Genomic DNA, 20,373 nt, shown 5'->3' on the forward strand with positions numbered 1-20,373 from the left:
GAGATTGTTGTGAAGACTAAAGAAAACTGTTTTTAAGCAGCACAGTGCCTAAAACAGTTAATTTTTCAGTAAACTAAGATGTTACAGTTTTATCCAGACGCCTGGTTCTGAAAATTCTCCCTCGAACTACTATCTCTCTTGAAAAAAAAAATCTATAATTTATGATTATGGTAGATTCTCCTTAGAATTTTATTAAAGTTCCTCAAAAAGGCAAAGTGCTATTGAAATGGAGGATCCCTTGAGCCCAGGAGTTTGAGGTTGTTGTGAGCTAGGCTGATGCTACAGTACTCTACTCAGGGCAACAGAGTGAGACTCTGTCTCAAAAAACAAACAAAAAAACAACACCAACAAAAGAGAGCATCACCATCACACAGCATAGGCAAAACCAACTTATAAAATCGGTTTCTACGCCCTGATTCTCAGACTGGAGTTTGGTCTGTTTCTTGAGAACTTTCACGAACACAGAAAGAGATGAGTTTTTGAAAGCTTGTGCCTAGATCATATAGGCACTCTGAATATCATATTCCTCCTGAAGCTCCCCCAAATCCTTGCCATGCACAAAGGAAGCAGAGTTTTGAGAGGCAAAGCCTTGGGGGGATATGGAGTTATTTTATGAAGAAACATCAGACATTAAAGGTATAAAGCAATTCCTTTTCCTAAAGAAAACCCTCAGCAAACTGAGACCTTTCTTTGACTTTGGTGACAGAAGACATATTCAAAACAAGAAGTACACTGTAGAACTAGTAGTACTGGGACATTTCCTAATTATCCTCTTCATATATAATACACAGCTGGGTAAGTTTCAAGATCAGGGGAACTGCAGACAGGCGGTGGCTTGGGTGGATAACCCAACACAAATATCTGAAGGAGCTCCACCTCTTCAGAACTGCTTCTCCTAGAGAGATCACTGAGGATGAACAGAGATAACAGATGCTACATTAATAACAGTCCTGTCCCAAGAATCAGTGCCTTTCAAACTTCTCTCTAAAGGAAGAAACAGAGCTGGACTGTGCTCAAAGGACCCTGTTCTGAGAAGTTGCACTTGTGAATTATAGAAAGCCTGCCAGAAATACCCTTATACATCATCTGCCAGCCTCTGCATTCTGAACTGTGCATTAGATTCCCAAATCAGATGGGATTTCCCAGCCAGAGCAGGGTGAAGAATCATGGCTGGACAAGCAAGGAATTCCAGGAGACACTAATCTAGGCTGTGGGGCATTGTTGCTTTTGAAAGCAAAGCAAAAGTTCCAGAGCAAAGCTTTTCTGAGTGAGACCCATTCTTCTGCATAGAAATGGAAAGATACACCAGACTCCTTTGATTTCTGTATTAGGAAAAGCCTATGAATGAACTTAAAAGTTTGAGAAGCACTAAGAGAACCAGAAAGAGACAACCACACAAAGAACTGATGTGGGAGAGACTGGGAGAGAAGAGCTGATGTGGGAGAGAAACCACAAATTTGGGAAAAATGAAACTATAGTCCAAGCACTATCCGTGCTGTATTGAGAATTCCTACAAAAAAAAGTATCGATAAACATGACTCATATGTTAAGAACCTGAAACAATTCAAAATTTACCTTATTCATCTGAAAAACTCTGTAGGGAAGAAAATCTGTGAAACCAAGGACAAACCTTCAACTAGGACATCAATTTATTTATCTAATGAGAACTGAAACTGGAAATAAACCCAATAAATGCAATGAATATATTATATCTTTTAGTGTCATAGATATTTTAAATATATATGTATCTGAGATAATCCATACAAGAGTAAAACTATAGACATAAACAATGAAAAGCCTCTCTCCAGAGCTCACTTCTTATTCAATAGTAGAGAAGTCATCTTGGATTAAAAACTCTAAGCATTAAATGACTGTGGAAAATCCCTCCACCAGAGTTCTCTCTTTTAGGGCACATAGTATAACAAAATGCTACTGGTTACATTTTCATCCACAACTGTTACAAAAGCATATCCCAGTTTCTCCTAGGCACACATTCTGAAAATTATATGGGTCTGGCTAGCATTTCGGATACACGAAACTGTGAGGGAATGGGTTACCACTATGATGTTTTAACAGATGCCTTAAGAGTCACTGAAATAATTTGCATTTATTTGAGCTCTTTCTTCTTGGATAGGCAAACAGTTCCTAATTTCTTTATATAGTTATTTAATTATAATATCTATGGAGCCTTACAAGTTATAAGTGAAAACACTTCTAACCAGTGGCTTCCAATTCAAGATGGTAGTTGCACACTTACACTTCTTGCTTTCTTAAGACCCTATTCAATTGATAGTAAAGAAATTTTAAAAGATTTAATTCATTAATAATGAAGATGATGGGAGGGAAGTCACCCATGAACAAATAATCTTAAATTTCTAGAAGGTAAGCAGTAAATGGAAGAAATGACTGATGAAACAGAAGGCAATGACTAGAATATATAAAGAGGGCTAAGTGAAGGGCATGATATCTGATTTAAGAACTGGGTTGGATACCAGCTCTGCTACTCCCAAGCTCTGTAACCTTGTGGGTCTCTCAAAGCCTTACTTTCCCATCTAAAAAATAAGGAAAGTAATGATTTATGGCATCACTATAGAAATTAAAAGAGCTAATACATATAGAGTCCTCAGCACAGCCTTACACTGTTAATTATTGTTTAATAATTATTTGCTTATTATTAATAATGAATTAAGATGAAAACAAAGTTACAAAGAAAATTAAACTTAAGTTACAATGTAAATAAATAATAATTCCAATTTTATACATTTTCGAAGAAGCTCCAGATGACTCCAGAGAATTTCTCCTCGAGGGACCCGCTGAAAAAAATCTTCCTGGTTGAGACTACATAATTCTCTTCCAGAAATGTTGAGTGTGGTGAGGTCTATATCGGTCATGCTGAATTCCTTCATTACCCAAACGACCCAATGCAGGACTTGGTCTGTGGACCACTGTATGGGATCTAGAAAGAAAAATACTATCTTTAGCTTAGATATTATACGAATTTATAGTAAACTTGTCAATACAAACACATACACACAGACTTGTTTCCCCCAAGTAAGTGAAGTAAACTCATTATATGACAGAAAAAGATTTTTATGCTGTATTTGCTCCTTAGTTCCTTTTCAATTTCTTAATCTAAATTTCTGATAGTCTGGAGTTTTATCAAGAAAAACAAAATGCAGAATTGCTCTCCAGCGGACCAAATGAAAGAATAAAATATGTGATTATTTTCTGGAGAGAATGAAGTAAACTATTCAAGTTTTAAAAAATTATTTTGAAGCTACATTGAAAAAAATTATAAAGGGATTCTAGTCTTTTCCTCCCCTTTCCTTCCTTGTATAAAAAGCTGGTTGCTCTTACATGTATCCCTATGGTGGCACTTCCAATAAATAAATAAACATGCTAATTGCCTGTCCCCTCACAAGACATTAAGGTCTTAAATACAAGAACTGTGTCTTATAAACCATTCTGTCTTCAGAACCTATTACCATAGTGCCTTGCACATACATCTGCTGAATCTATAAAAAGTATATCCAAATAATTTCCTTTTTCCTATCACTATTTACTATCTAATTGAATTCACAAATGACAAAGATAGCCAACATGTATAAAATTACACATCATTGTAACCACTGGCAAATAATACAGCATTCTACCTGTGTAAGTTTAATAAATAGCTAACTTAATTTTGGTAATGGCATTCTTACTTTAAGGACATGATCTATTCAAATAGTATTGGTTATATACTCAATAACTATTTATTAAATGCTATTTAATAAGAATATAAGTAGAAAAAATAACATTTAAGTACTTATCAAGGGCCAATTTATAGTGAAATGAATCAAACATAAGCATATAGAATTGGCAGAATTTTTTCCACAAAGAAGGGAGGAAGATTCTAGGAAGATGGTGGCAAAGTTTTTAAATTTCTCTAACAGACACATAAATACAGAAAAAGCATTTAGAGAGCAAAACAAAAAACTCATGGAAGTTTACAATAAAACCAAGTGACAAGATACCTTCAGGGACCCCAAATATACATGGGCGAAGACAAAGCAGTAACAGCTACAAGACGTCCATGTTTAGCATCTGTGTAGGAGAAAGCGAAGGGAAGGAATGGAACAGGACATCTGACCCATTCAGATGAGCACAGGAAAATCTGAATAAAGCCAAGAAGCATGCACTGAAAGCCTAAATGGGCAAGGTGAAGTCAAATGCTAAGAAGTAGTTTTGCCCAATCCAACAGCTGCTGAGTGCAAGGGTCCATAGTAAGGCCTGAAGGGTTGGAACAGTGTAAAACAGTGCCTGGGAGTTTTTCAAACTGAGCCAAGGACACTCCCAGGAGAGAGTGGCCCACTATAAGAAGAAACTGGCAGAAGCAGAATCAAAAGTGAGCAGCATTGGGACACCAAGGAAAAGCAAAGAGAAGGCCCAGATAAAAGTCGATTAAGGGAACAGATAGGAACTGAGAAAGTAAGCCACACTATTTTTGATTAGTACTTGAAAACAACAGAAGAGGGGGTTCTGTTAAGTTAGAAAAGCTATCCTGAACTACAACTCCCTTTGAAAGTCCAAGAAAGCTTTACATAAAAATGAACAAAAAATTATCAAGATCAAAAAAGTCAGGGAAAAATATTAGCTTGATTTGTCTTCTCAAATAATTAGGACTTTTGGTTTAACATAACCAATAGGCTATGCATGTTCTGCCTCTTTCCTCTAAGACTCTAGTAAAAGAATTTGTAAAATCATAAGAACATGAGTAAAAAGTGACAGACACAGATAGATTTCAACTAATTTTTTGAAGACAATAAGCAGGGTGGTAATCAATTTATCAGAGTAGAGGAAACTATGACTTAAAATGTCTGCCGAGGAGGATACCAATAATTGAGAGAATTCCTGCCTGCAGAACTCCCTTTATTGGCTCAGGTCATGAGCAGGACAGGTTTAAAGCTGAAAATGAGGGGACCGATTTAAAGTATATGGTGTGGTTAGAATGTCTAGGACCTCTTTCTTCATTTTTGGGGGCCAGTTAAATGGGAGCAATCCACCCAAGTGGACACCAGGAACTTTATATGGGGAGAGACATGAAGCAAATACTGGGAGAATAATTCCCAGTAATCAAAGTCTACAGACTGAAGAGTGAGAGCCTCTCCACCTTCTCCCTGCCCTGACTCCCTATCTATTTCCAGAATGCAGCATTCATATGTATATCAATCCCAAAAGCTCACTCCAGTCTTCTACTCATGATAGATGTTTGGCCAATTCTCCAGAGGAGTTGAAATAACCCAAAAAAGATCTACACATAGTGACACATTTGAGTATCTCTTAATGAAATGGCCAATATCTCATTTTACCAGTGGATAGTAAACAAATCCTTCAGAACTTCAAATTAATTAGCTTTAAAGTTATTCACTCTTAAATGTGAACAGATGGGCAAGAATAACCAGATATTTGAGAGACTAAAAACAAGTCATTAAACAAACAAAATAAACCCAGAAAAACAGAACCCAGAAGCAGCAGCAATAATGCAGTAACAAATTTTTAAAAGTTAAAAAAAAACACACACTATAATTAACATACTCAAGAGAGGAAGAGAGGTAAGAGAAAACACAATATACATAAGATCAGAATTCTGCAGAAAGGAAGTTGTTACAGCATAGAGACACTTGCAATTGTATGTTTTTTGCAGCACAATTCACAATTGCAAAGATAAGGAATTAACAGATTAATGGAAATGGGACAAAAGATATACTATACATTAAAATATAAGTCAATATTGAACCTTAGATAAATTAAAAATTGTATAAATGCAATCATGGTCATACAATAATACATACATATTCATAAGGTGCAAAATTGCCTCATGATTTAAATGAAAGTTATACAACAATATTAACAAAATGAGAAAAGGAAAGGTTTTATTTTATTCTATAGTGGAGAGAAGTATAAAGTAGCTATAACCAGTTAACCATGTTTAAATTTTGCACAGAATTAAGAAATTAGCAAAAGAACTACTCATAGGCACAGAAATAGAAACTTGAAACAATCGCTTCCTAAGAAAATATTAAACATTTTTAAATTTCTATTAATAGCAGGTAACAATTTCATAGCAAAAAAACCATCAATGATTTTTAAAGTCTTCCTATAGCTAAATAAATCTCAAGTGTTTCAAAAGAGCTTTATTTTAAGCAAGTAACACTCCTGGTAAAAACTTTCAGTCAGAGTTTATAATCTTGCTTTCTATAATTCATTTTTTTTTTTTTTTTTGAGACAGAGTCTCGCTTGTTGCCCAGGCTAGAGTGAGTGCCGTGGTGTCAGCCTAGCTCACAGCAACCTCAAACTCCTGGCTCAAGCAATCCTGCTGCCTCAGCCTCCCAAGTAGCTGGGACTACAGGCATGCGCCACCATGCCCGGCTAATTTTATATATATATTAGTTGGCCAATTAATTTATTTCTATTTATAGTAGAGACGGGGTCTCGCTCTTGCTCAGGCTGGTTTCGAACTCCTGACCTCGAGCAATCCGCCCGCCTCAGCCTCCCAGAGTGCTAGGATTACAGGCGTGAGCCACCGCGCCCGGCTTATAATTCATTTTTATACACTACTTTTCACAGAAGATTCTGCTGAAGAGCTCTTGTTGAAAGTATAGCAAACTATGTAAAAATATTGTTTCAAACTTTTTATGCTCCCCTCTTTCCTTCTCAGCATTTCCTCTCTCAAGAGAGGACCGCCAACTTACTAAGACAAAGGTCAAGTACATCATCCACACCAGCTTCCACATGTTAAAAATAAATAACTTAATCCTTTCAACCATCTTGTCTTTTTTCCTCTTATTTCTCTCAGGAATAGCTATATCTCATCCTTCCAACTGGGTTCTTTGATCTATTGTTAGGCTTCAATTAACAACTCAATGAAGAAGTCCATTTCATCTACAAATACACTCAGGTCACAACCAACTCTTGAATCATCAATATTATTTTATGTAACCTCAGCACTCTTCCTCATCTGCCCCCCAGAAGTTTATATTCAATTTTCTCCATTTCTAAAATGTCTATATCTTACAATTCTGCTTTGTCTCACCACTTCAGTTACTTTTGTCTAAATTTACCAAAGACCTTCTTATCACCAAATTTAACAGATACTACTAAATCAGCATTACTTTGACTTTCTCAGCAGTGTCTTGACCATCCAAACTCCTCTCAATTTCAGTGCGCCTATATACAGTTCTTATTTTCCTTCTATCTCTTCAGCTATTTCTTGTCTCCTTTCCTTTTCTCTAATCCTGAATGTTTACAGGACCTAGGAACACTGTTCTCTTCCATTTCTCGCTCTCCATCAGAGACTAGATAGACTTTTATGGTTTCAAATACAAAATCATTATGAATGAGTCCCATACAACATCTTTATCTCCAGCCCAAACCTATATACCTGAAATCACTTTCTGGCTACCTCTAGTTGAACATACACTTTGACTTCAAAATCAAGTGCTATTAACACTTTCCCTTGAAAAACTTCCTCCTTGAAAACCCTTTCCCCTACCGGATTTCCCTATTACCCCAACCAGGCTTTCAAAGGCATGTTCTGCCTTGTGCACCATCATAAGCCCAGCATTTAATATAGTGCCTGGCATATTGGTAGTGTTCACTAAACATGTAATGAAGATGTAACCAATTTTTATCAAGATTATTATTGCCTTAGTCACCAAGATCAAGCTTCAGAAGTTAGATCAATACTCTACCCTCATACAATCTGTCAATCTGCTCAGTCCTATCACTGTTTTTATCCATTTCTTCCTTTTTTTACTCCTAAAGAAATCACCTGGTTTAGGCTAATCTAGGTATTATCTAGTCACAGCTACACAACTAAAATAAATGCTTGCTCCTATTTTCCCTTCACAGTCTCTACCTGTTCCAACTTATGCCATATACCACTGTCACTTCATTTTTCAATTATCACTTTCATCAATCAAAAACAGTTCTATAATGCTACAAAGTAACTCCTCATCCACCAAATCTTCTATTTATACATACCCCTCCAACTAAGCTTTGCATATACCAATTCCTAACTGGAATACCCTTCTCTGCCCAACAGTTTCTTATCTATAATAAACTTTCCCCTAATTTCCCCCCAGGCCACTATGATCCCTTTGAGATCAATAGCATGCTGCTTCTATATGAGTTATCAGCAGCTTAAAAACATGTTACCTTTTATGGCGATTATCTCTCTTTTTTTATGGCAATTATCTTTACTCTCTTCAACTATACTGTGAACACCCTAAGAGCAGACTCTTTTTTTTTTTTAATATTTCTTTGTATTTCCAGCAGCCAGGACAATATTTATCCATCATATGGTCTTAAATGTGTGTTACAGTTGGAGGGATGGGATAGGGATGGGGACAGGGATAGAGACTAGGGGTGGGGATGAGACAGAAAATTAACATTCTTCCTAAAAATTCTATATTCAAAATAGAATACAACTTACCCTAGTGTCTTCTATGTCAAGCTTAATTCGTATTATTCTACCTAACATATAATTACGTATTTTATTACCATAGGGTATCCCAAGGCGTTCTTGTTCTTTCCTATAACCTTCTAGTGCAGCAGCCCATCTTGTCACTTGTTCTGAGGTTTCATCTGAAATGGTTGTGATGTGTTTTGTGCCATCAAGAGTTATGACTTGAGCTTCCTCAACAAGATGTGCTTCTGATTCAGCATGGTGGGCATCTGGATCAATAACTACTTCAACAGTGTCCGCAGGTTTAACAATTTCAAGGATGTTTAGCTTTGGCTCAATTCCTTAATAGTGGATAAAAAAAATTATAAATGAAAACACAAAAGTCACCAAAAAAAAATTTAATTTAGTTTATATGTTCCCAAATAGTAGAGAAAAACTACCTTTTAAAATATTTTTAGCAATATGTATAGAGAATTTAACAGATCTCTAAAAAGAATAAATACACTTCAATAGAACTTTTGTAGTAACAGTACTGTGTCAATATTTTCTGATTTTAGTAATTGTACTGTGGTCAGATAAAGAATTCTCATTTTTAGGCAAATATATACATTGATATGTTTAGGGATAGAAGGCAATCATGTCTGCAGCTTATCCTTAAGCAGTTCAAAACAATAACGTGTGTGTAGGGAGAGATTAAAGCAATTGTAATAAAAGTTAACATTTAGGGAACCTGGGTGTGAAGAACAGCTAGGAATTATTTTACCAGCAACTTTTCTACAAGTCTAAAATAATTTTTTAAAAAAATAACACAGCCACAACAAACTCCACCTACAAACCCTATCCCACCCTTTCTACCTATCACTAGAAAAAAAAGTACCAGGTCTTACTCCAATAAAATTTTAAAAACAAATAAAAATTACCAATATGGAACAAAAAATAAAAACTAGACTAGGGAAGAGTATAAATGAGTAGCTACCCATAATCAGGATTTTAAAAATCCTTCTAAGTAAATTAAAATTATGTACCAGCTAAGCTTTTCTTTTTAAAGGACAAAGAATATGTGTTAAAAATGGTGCCAAGTTTGTTAAATTAAATTCATATCATTAAATTCTGATTTTCACTTTCAATTGAATGAGGAAAAACTTGGATCCTAGAGATATTCAAATCCCAGTATAAAGGTGTTAAGAACTATAATTCATATGGAAAAAAAAATAAAGATGAGGTAAATTATTTACCTCAATGTCTCTTTACTCAAAATTAAAACATTTGAATATGTGAGTCGGAAATTAGAATTAAGCTAAGAAATTATGCTATAAAAGCAGTTATTTTATTTAGTCATGTCTACACAACTCTCTATGATATGCTATTATTTATCTATTCCAAATAGAATAAACTAGCCCTTCATGAAATAATCTCATATACTAATGTTAAAATGACAGGTCTAAGAAACTATGATGTTATATAATAGCTATTGTTGCTTATTAAATTTGTTACAATCTATATCAAAATTTAATCAAAGTACATTTGAAAGAAAAAGCAAAGCTCAATTTGGATCACCCGTGAAAACCAGCATAAGAATATGTACTATCATTCATTAGGTGATATAATCACTTTTTCAAATATACATAGAAATAATCAGAATTTTTTTTTATCTCAACCTACATTGCTCAGGAATAATCAGAATTTTAAAAAAATATTTTCTTAAGATTTATTCCCTAATCCTTCATAGAAATTTCATACTTTTATGGCTTCAAGAAAACTATTTTTAAACACACTTGTACCAAGAGGTCACTAGGCTTTTAAAGATAAAAACAACAAATTTCTTTCCTATTCTCAACAACATTTAGGGAAATTAGGGATCAGAAGTAGATAACTACCATTTTCAGCATCTGAACAAAACTGTGGTTTGTGAAACATAATTGTGAGTAATATAGTATGTTCAGAGACTAAATCATTCTAAAACTCTTATTAGAAATCACAAGCCACATTTTAAAAAACCAAAATTCAATCTACTCAAAATAGATTTTCCTATTAGTAAAATACTATGATCGATAAAGGGCTGACTAGGTGACTCTACATCTGTTGCAAATTCCTTCCTGTGCTATACTGTAGAGACTGGAGTTCCTTGCAGCTAGGATTCCAGATGTGATTTAGGCTTTCAGAATCACTGGTGTAAGCTTTCTATTTGAAAATGAGTTAAGAGGGGGCAAGCAGGCAGGACATCCATTTTTTTGACTAGTGTGGATCACTGTAAAGGCAGCATCGGTTCCAAGTTGACAGCTACAGTGGTAGCTTTCAGCTGTGATATTTTCCAGATCATGGGAGGGCAGCAGCTTCCTTTGCAGTCCAGTTCTACAGTGTAGCTGTGGCATTCTTAGGAAGCCTGCTAGAATCTTTTCTTTTAGCCCTCTCTGTGATTCTGCTATGTACAACTGTATATTATATATTATATATAATACTGTATAATATATCCCTTTATGATTACACTCAGTGGGATATGTTATACTATCTGCTTCACCTTGTCAGAAACACCAAATAAACCAAATGCATAAGTATTTGGCTATAAAGTCACATTAAGTAATTTAGACAATCATCTAATACACCAAAAACTTTAAAAGTGAATAATCGTATCAGAAAACCATGAGCCAAACTTTTAAATAACTATCACTAAAAAAGTTTCTTACCTTGGTAGGAAATTACCTGTACACTAAGCTGTACAGTTCCATCTGTCTTTACTCCTTGGTCAAATAAACTTCTTTCTGGATCCAGCTAAGTGAACATGGATAAAATGAATAAAATTATTTTAGCTTAATCATTAAAATCCTTGTTTCTACTTTAGCACAAATGGAGGTACCAAACAGGACTTAATTACTTAGCATACTAATTAAATTATAAGAACAAATTACCCAAATTATAATATCATTTAATTCTTTGCCAAAATTTAAAATATTTTAATTACTGAGGTAGTAATCAAGGACAGCATAAACCATCAAATTTATTTTAAATGCAGTTTTCTCTAGCTCTGGAGTCTAGTTTATGATCTTAAATAATGCCAAAGGCAATTATTCATTCTGTAAATGTATTTAAAGTGAAGATAATGCTACATCTGTCATGAATAAGCCAGGGTGTTTAATTAATGGTGACAATTTATCTAAATATGTTAATATATTGTCATATTACCCTTGTAACCAATGTTACATATTGAAGATCAGGGTTTACTCTAAATTTGATCACAAAGTTTATAAAATTAAAGGAGTTATGACCTTATTTCTTGACCTAGTTATAAACACATTTAATCATAATTCTATCTCATTTCAGTATTAGTGCTTTTTTTCCTTCATATATCCTTACAATGAATGCATTTCAAACAATAGTAAACTGATGATAAAAAGTAATTCTGACTTTGAGACACTTTCTGTCACCAGCTTAAAAACAGGTTCCATTATAATTATATTGAATAATATATATCTGTGTGTCTGCATCATACAGCTGAAGGTACAAAGCTCCTCCCACTCTCATTCACAAGAATTCAACTGAAAACTGTAGTCATGGTACAAACACATGGCTTAAGTGACTATCTGTCTAACTTGAACAGGAACAAGACAAACTGTTTGACTCTGTAGACAGATTGGTTAAACGTGGCAGTTTCAGTCCTTAATGTAACAATCTTTGTCTAACATTTTGTTAAAAATTCTCCTAACATCAATTTTTTCTCCTTGTCTAGTAGACACTGATATTACCCACTAGAAGCTATGGCAGGTGTACTGTGAAAGTAAGCTCTCAGGTATTGAATACTATAGCTAGTTTACTATGAGCTGGCACAGGACAAAACTCAACCAGTGTTTGACCTTGTGGCATATGCTTCAAAAAAGTGCAAGTTAGCTGTTCTATCAGTTTTCACATCACCACACTACTGAAAATACAAAAGCATACCACAGCAGCAAGCATTCTGACTTCAAATGTATGTTTGCACTAATTGACATGGAGAACAGAAGTTGTCATCCCGTGTTTTTTTTTTTTAAGACACAGTCTCACTCTCTTGCCTGGCTTAGAGTGCCATGGTGTCAGTTTAGCTCACAGTAACTTCAAACTCTGGGCTCAGAGAGCCTCCTGCCTCAGCCTCCCAAGTAGCTGGGACTACAGGCATGTGCAACCATGCCCGGCTAATTTTTTCTATTTTTTAGTATAGACGGTCTCACGATTGCTCAGGCTGGTCTTGAACTCCTGAGTTCAAAGGATCCTCCTCCCTCCTCGGCCTTCCAGAATGCTAGGATTATAGGCGTGAGCCACCGTTCCCAGCCATCTCATATCCTTTTTGAGAAAAGGGGCAGGGAGTAATGCAATAATGCCCTTAGATCCAAAGCTAGCTCTGAATTCTATAACACTATGAATTACACACATTTCCATTTACCCAACTAATATTTATTGAGAACCTATGATAGGTCGGGTATTTTGTGGGCCATACTTTCATTTTGGATAGGTCAGGTATTATAAAGGGAAGTAACAAACGTTAGAGCTTGTTAGAGTGTGAAGTCCATACAAAGGCGAAAAAGATTCCTCAAAGTTTAGGATAGAAAGAAGCACAGAATTTATTTTACTCCTTCTCTGAAGAAAAGGAGGGCACAGCGCCAGAAATAAGAGAAGTGCTGGTGAGAACTGAAGTGGGGAGCTCTCACCTCTACTGTCTGCTTAGAGCTCTTTTAGGCTAAGAAAACAAAACTCTTAGAGATAACAAGTTAGACCACAGGTGTTTAATTAAATAAAGGGCAATTGTGTTATAAGTTTCCTCGTCAAAGGGGCAATTAAGTGCTGTGAGTTTATTTCTCTTAATTTGTACTAAATATTAATAGTTTATTAGTAAGACCACCTTTCAGAGCTGAAAGACAACTAAGAGATCACCAAGTCCAGATTCCACTTTATTTTACATATGAGCAAAATCAGGTAAAGTCCAGTGACACTGAGTTATTCACAATAAACCTTTAAAAAGTCGGCCTCAAACAAGTGAAGAGAGTTCTAGAATCATACAGGCCTAGTCAAATTCCAGTGCACCCTTCAGTAGCTACACATTGGGCAAATTATTTAACCTCTTTAAATCTTAGTTTCTACATCTGCAGAATATGATTAAGAATATGTTGATTACAAAGACTGAGGTGAGGATTGAGATAAGTAAGAAGTGTTTTACAAGTATTTTTTTTATTCAACGTATCCTGCCCACAAAGCTCTAGTTCACCAATTTTTAACAACTACCTTGAATTCAAATCTATGGAATTTATTTATTGAATCCCCTTTTTGGAATATTTCAGTTGTTTTCAGTTTTTGCAAAACCATGAATGAACATCTTCATACATACACCTTTGCCCACCCAGGTGAGGATTTCTATAGGAACAATACATTGAGGTGGAAATATTAGGTATTTTACATTTAACATTAATAAATACTAATGTTTTACCTTCCAAAAAGATTATGCAAATTCATCCTCTCACTGTTAAGTGAGGATCTTAAATCCTAAAATTATATTACTAGACCTACCTCCGTTCCCTAATTTTAGAAGAGCCCCCACCACTCATAATTACTAGATTTATTTTGAAAGGAAAAGATTAAAGTATGGTTAAATGGCAACTAAAATATTAAAAATGAAAATATTTCAACTTACCACACAACAATATCTTATTAAAATAGTAGCAGTATACGAGGATTTGAATTTTCAAAAATCTAAGGCAAAAGTTCTATTATATCAGAAACAGCCATATCATAAGGCAGGAAGGGGGAGGAGTAAAGAATAAAACAAAAAAAGCTGGTCCAATGGTAGTGGGTTATCAGAACTTATTAACATTAGTTTCAATAAAATTGGTATTCAACTCCCTACTGTTAAATTTGGCTACAAAGAGTAAAAAAAAGAAAAAGAAAAAACAAACAAAATAATCTCAAAGATGACATACTATATAATACATCAGTATAAGTTAGTATAAAAAATATAAAACTCTAGTACTTACTCATATGTTTAAGGAAGGTCATGGAAAACTATTTGAGCAATCCTATTTAGGATACTACCTTTATACATAAAAATACTACCTTTCTTGAAAGAGTACCATAAAACATGAATATGAATATTTTTCTAAACATATTATAATACTGCCATGGGTAAAATCCTATTGCAATAAATCCAAGAAATATCAGTTGATATTTAAATTCTGTGTTTTGTTTTTTTTTTTTGAGACAGAGTCTCACTTTGTTGCCTAGGCTAGAGTGAGTGCCCTGGCGTCAGCCTAGCTCACAGCAACCTCAAACTCCTGGGCTCAAGCAGTCCTACTGCCTCAGCCTCCCAAATAGCTGGGACTACAGGCATGCGCCACCATGCCTGGCTAATTTTTTCTATATATATATTAGTTGGCCAATTAATTTCTTTCTATTTATAGTAGAGATGGGGTCTCGCTCTTGCTCAGGCTAGTTTCGAACTTCTGACCTTGAGCAATCCACCTGCCTTGGCCTCCCAGAGTGCTAGGATTACAGGCGTGAGCCACCGCGCCCGGCCAGATATTTAAATTCTTATCTAAAATTTACTGCCAGAGAAAGTAAAGATGAAAGGGAAATATAAAAATCATTAGTCAAATGATCTTTTTTTAAAGATAAGGAAACTGATGCACAGAAGTTAAAAGCTAGCTAGAAATATACTTCTTCAGTTTCCAAAGTTAATTTGTTTCCCACTACTCTATATTTAAGTTCATATTCCAATTTATTTAAACTTCTCATTTTATATTTAAAAAAGCAAAACAACAAATGTTTGATTTAGTATTCAATCTTTTAAATATAATTTTATATGGAGGAAATTTTGCTGAAAAAATGTGTTTTATTTCCAAATGCTTAAATTTTATAGTAAAACAGGTCAAATCAACTTACAGAGAGAAAAGCTATAGCTATAGGAATAAAATGCTAACAAAGCATATTCCTATTCAGAATGAAATAGTGAAATTAAAAAAAAAATACCTGGATATCTTGCAGGCAAATTTCATGAGCATCCAAAGAACACTGTAGTCTTGGTTCTAGTAGTTTCTTTAAATTGCCTATTGGTTCATTGATGTCTATGGCCTGGCTTACACATTCAGCTGGGGCGTAGGTTTGTTCTACAATGCTAAATGTTAAAGGACATAAGGTTAACAATTACATTTTTACCCTGGATATTAAAGTAACAATAGGCTCAAAATAAAATCCAATATCAAAACACATTTTTGGCCTTTGAAAACTCATTTCTACAGATAACTATGGTAGGCTTATCACCAAAGAGTGCTGCTAAAGTGAACACCGAATTTTACAAAGAAATGCTAGCTTGAAATTTAAAGCATCCTTGAAAATATGCTTCATTATGTACAAACATATGTATATGTCTATGTCTACACATATAAATATTACATATACATTATTTAAGGGAAAATGTTTGCATTTACATTACATTTTCAAGTGATTTTGAACAATTTTCACCCAAAAGAACACACTGTCTCCTCAAAATTTGTGTGCTATCTCTACTAGTCAATTTCCCTTCCCAACATATATAAAATTTAATAAATGTAAAACAATAACATATGAACATACAAATTAAATACTTTGCATTTAATTTCATCTGAACACAACTGGTTATAATCAGCACAGTTCCACATTTAAAAAACAAAATATGTAGTCAGGCATGATGGTGCACACCTGTGATCCCAGTGGCTTGGGAGGCTGACACAGGTGGACAGTTTAAGGCCAAAGAGCTCAAAGTCACAATGAGCTATGATTGAACCACTGTTTTCCAGCCTGGGTGACAGAGCAAGATCCAGACTCTTTTAAAAAAACAAAACAAAGTGATTTGTATTCTTCTTCAAAATTCTCTTAGAGCTCTTCTGTATTGTTATTTTACACTTTGAATTCAAAAGAGTTAAATCTTTGGTAAGTAATTCTATATATCTTTTGCGAATCCTTCTATAGGGCCAAACAGAGGATAGACACTAAGTGATATTTGCTGAATTGGTGAATGTGAAATTCAATTAAGTTTCTAACATGGTTAATTAAAATATGATTTAAATCTCATTTGCAATTATCAAAAACAGTGTGTATTAAAAATTTGTCAAGTTCCATTTTCACATAAATTCCAAGTATAGTGAGATATATGCATGATAGTCAATGAATGTATACAGCTCTAATTTTTTCAAAAACACTTAAAATTTATAGAACAGATCACACATGCTGAAAAACAAGCTTTTTTTTTTTTTTTTGAGACAGAGTCTCACTCTGTTGCCCAGGCTAGAGTGATGTAGCATCAGCCTAGCTCACAGCAACCTCAAACTCATGGGCTCAAGCTATCCTACAGCCTCAGCCTCCCGAGTAGCTGGGACTACAGGCATTTGCCACCATGCCCAGCTAATTTTTTCTATATATATTAGTTGGCCAAATAATTTCTATTTATAGTAGAGACGGGGTCTTGCTCTTGCTCAGGCTGGTTTAGAACTCCTGACCTTGAGCAATCCACCCGCCTCAGCCTCCCAGAGTGCTAGGATTACAGGCATGAACCATGTGCCTGGCCTTAAAAACAAGCTTATTTTAAAATAATGGTACACTATTATTATTTATTAAGGTGAAGAAACTGGGTATTTCAACTAAACATTTTTACCAAATTCTTCAGCTAGAGCACAGTAGGCTTATTTTATTTATTCATTTTTTTGTAACAATGATTCTTAAGATTCAGATGTTGCTTTAAGACAGACTTTTAAAGAACTATTTTGTATCTGCTAAACAAATTTTTAAAAATTTTTTGATACTATCATTTAAAACTTGAAAGACTCCATACACAAATCTGAATTACCAATTTCTCTTGAAAAACTGTGGATGGCCAGGCACATCTAAACTTTGTGGCTTTATAGAGATTATCTATAACTTTCTTTTTATCCAGTTCTTTTTATTTTCAGTATATTATCTTATCTCCTGCTTTACAGAGTAAAATAAGGACCATTAGCTATTACTTTTGTCAACCTTCTTATTGACTCTCAAATCTCCATTTCTACCCATATTCTCTCCTTGGATTCTGAATTCACTACTACTGCTCTCCTTTCAAATAAGAAAGATCCTATTACTATTCTAAGAATTTACACATTTTACTACACTTTATGCTTAGTACTGTGCAAATAATTACTCATATGTATGTCTCCTCAAATAGTGTGGCCTCTATAAGGGCAGATGAGTATCTCATTTATTCATATATTCCTTTAATTCCTGTAATATTCATATATTACTAGTTTATAACAGTTACTTATAAATATTTATTACACTATTTCAGGTTGAATTAAACTCTTTCTGAAATAAAAATAACGAGCACTGAGGAAAGGAAAAAAGAATCAAATAGTACCCCTTAATGGAAAAACCTATTCAAAACTATCAGTGCTTGACCATTATTAGTTACACTTATTACTACCTTTAGTTTAAAACTGTCTTTCCCTCTCAGCTATAAACCCTTTACATCAGAGGCAAAAAAGCAATTCATTATCCCCTAAAATGCTGAGATCAATTTAAGAAAAAAGCCCAAAAGAACTATGGCTTGATTCCTGATTTTAATTAGGTATATTGATATTTAGAAAATGACCAGCCTAAGCAAAATAGCAAGACTCTGTCTCTACAAAAAATATAAAAACTAGCTAGGCACGGTGACATGCGCCTGTAGGCTCAGCTACTCAGGAGGTTGAGACAGGCGGATCACTTGAGCCCAGAAGTCTGAGGTTATGAGCTATGATGATACCACTGCACTCTAGCTCAAGCAAGACACATTCTGTCTCAGAAAAAAAAAAAAAAAGATAAATTCAGAAAACACCAACCTTTCTTCTGTGCACTCTGGTTTCTCTGTTCCATCGATCTCAATTTCTATCAGCTCCTCTGCTTCTCTTTTAGTCATGGCTGAAGTATTTCAAAAGACCAATCCTGCAAGAGTTAAATTTTAAGAGATTTTGAAATTATCTGCATAAACAAAAATGATACACAAATAGACTCCCAATTCAAATAAAATCATAGGGCAAGCAGAAGAGGGAGAAGTAATCTTCACATGTACAAGAAAATCCACAATGACATTTATAAACATTTTGTTTAACTGGTGATTATTAGCCTGACATGACAACTTCATCATTTTGTTGGATTCACTGGTCTATTTTTTGCCCAACTTCAGTCAATAAGTTAATTCAAGTTACTTCAAAATCAAGTGAGAACTACACACTAAAGCAACTCATAATCTCAATAACAGATTTAAACATGAAGCTTAACATGGACATGAACTATAACTGCTCAGCTAAAAGTTGTGTCTTATTAGCAGAATTTACTGCAAAGCATTGCACTGATAGAGTCATATACATATATTAATTATGGCTAGGATCTGTGCTATTAATTACATATTTTATAAATGCAATTACAAACTCATAGAACAGCAAAATAAAGTAACAAGTGATAGATATGTACACTATTGCCCTGATTATACACACTAAAATTATTTAATGATTTATTTTTTCAGATGTGGTTTTAAACAAACCACTACTTCAGTTTTTAATTATCTCATGTAAAATTATTACCTACTGCTTTAAATGACCATTGATAGAAAAGCATTATAATTTTAAAAATGTTAAGTAATGTATATATTGCATATACTGGTATTTCTTTGTGGCCATTTCTAAAGTGTTAATTCTGTAAGGTTCAGGTTCTGTTACTAACTACCTCACTGTAGGTCAACAAATTTATCTTTGTCCAGAGCACCTTCAGAATAGTTTTCTAAGTTTACTACGGCATCTAAAAATGGCATTATCTTAGACTTATATGAAATTTGGTATTCCAACATTTGCAAAGTAGTCTGTGTTCACACTTACAAGATTGACAAGACGAAGAATTCAAATATTCATTCCTATTAACAGCTATTATTTATTGAGCATCAGGCACTGCAATCAAATGCTTTACATAGAGTAATCTTTGAGCCCACCCTCGTATGAATACTATCCCTAGCCCAGTGAGGCTAAATCACCTGTGGCTCCATAATATCACATGTTAGGTGGGTGTATCGACCTAAGTATACAGTATTCCACCCAACCTAAGTACACAATCCAGGTGGGACCAAACCATGCTTTGTTCAAAGACAGGCTCTGTATTGAATACAGGCCTTACATGATCTCCCCCCATTCCCACCTCATTATCACTGACCTCCTCTACCACACTAACCCCTTTGCTTGTCCTTGCATCTTCTTGCCCTATGCTCTTTGCTCTCACTGTTTAGTCTGCCTGGATCCTACTTCCCCAAAATGCTCTCTTGGCAAAATCCCTTACCTCTTTAAAGCCTCTCCTCAAATCTCATCTTCTCAATGAGATTTACTCTGACCACCCCCAATGAATTCTGTAATATCTCTTTTTTACCCCTTTTTCTTTTCATAGCACTTGCCCTTTAGCATGCTATATCATTAATTTATGATATTTATTGTCTTTCTTTCCCTTTTGGATCTTTATCAAAGTGCAAAATTGTCCAAAAGTGACCAAAGGAACTTAAATTGGCTTGTCTGGACTAGGGACTTCCCCTACCTTCTTGAAGAGGGAGGGACCTCAATTTCTCAAGGGATGGAAGTCTCTGTGGTAGGCAGAATAATGACCTAGAACCTGTAAATAAGTTGCATGGCAAAGGGGAATTAAAGTTGCAAATGGAATTAAGGTTACTAATCAACTGACCTTAAAATATAGAGATTATCCTGGATTATCAGGTAGGCCAAATGACAGCACAAAGGTCCTTAAAAGTGGAAGAGGGTACTGGACGAGAAAGCCAGTGATTCGAGAAAGCCAGTGATTTGATGTGAGGACGTGACAGGTCTGCTGTGACTTCACTGGCTCTGAAGATGGAGGAAAGCTGCCATAAGCTAAGGAACACAGGTAGCTTCTAA

General features: G+C 34.7%; 2 protein-coding genes across 4 annotated transcripts in view; one reads left to right on the top strand and one right to left on the bottom strand.

Annotated features, from left to right (window-relative positions):
- The window catches only part of ATP5PF (ATP synthase peripheral stalk subunit F6), a 411,638-nt gene that overhangs the window by 377,652 nt on the left and 13,613 nt on the right, over positions 1–20,373 (top strand). The window lies entirely within an intron of this gene.
- The window catches only part of GABPA (GA binding protein transcription factor subunit alpha), a 36,428-nt gene that overhangs the window by 11,602 nt on the left and 4,453 nt on the right, over positions 1–20,373 (bottom strand). For 2 of the 3 annotated variants that reach the window (XM_012764439.3, XM_012764440.3), the window contains exons 2-6: positions 18,289–18,391; positions 15,434–15,578; positions 11,134–11,218; positions 8,545–8,790; positions 2,762–2,956 (exon numbers count right to left, since the gene is read on the bottom strand). In XM_012764439.3, the coding sequence (XP_012619893.1) occupies positions 2,762–2,956; positions 8,545–8,790; positions 11,134–11,218; positions 15,434–15,578; positions 18,289–18,365 (748 nt within the window). In that variant the 5' untranslated portion in view covers positions 18,366–18,391. Of the gene's footprint in view, positions 1–2,761; positions 2,957–8,544; positions 8,791–11,133; positions 11,219–15,433; positions 15,579–18,288; positions 18,392–20,164; positions 20,323–20,373 lie in introns of all 3 variants that reach the window. The other variant, XM_076000659.1, reaches the window with a different exon arrangement.

The sequence above is a fragment of the Microcebus murinus genome, chromosome 1 (genome assembly GCF_040939455.1).
Source record: "Microcebus murinus isolate Inina chromosome 1, M.murinus_Inina_mat1.0, whole genome shotgun sequence".
NCBI lineage: Eukaryota > Metazoa > Chordata > Mammalia > Primates > Cheirogaleidae > Microcebus > Microcebus murinus.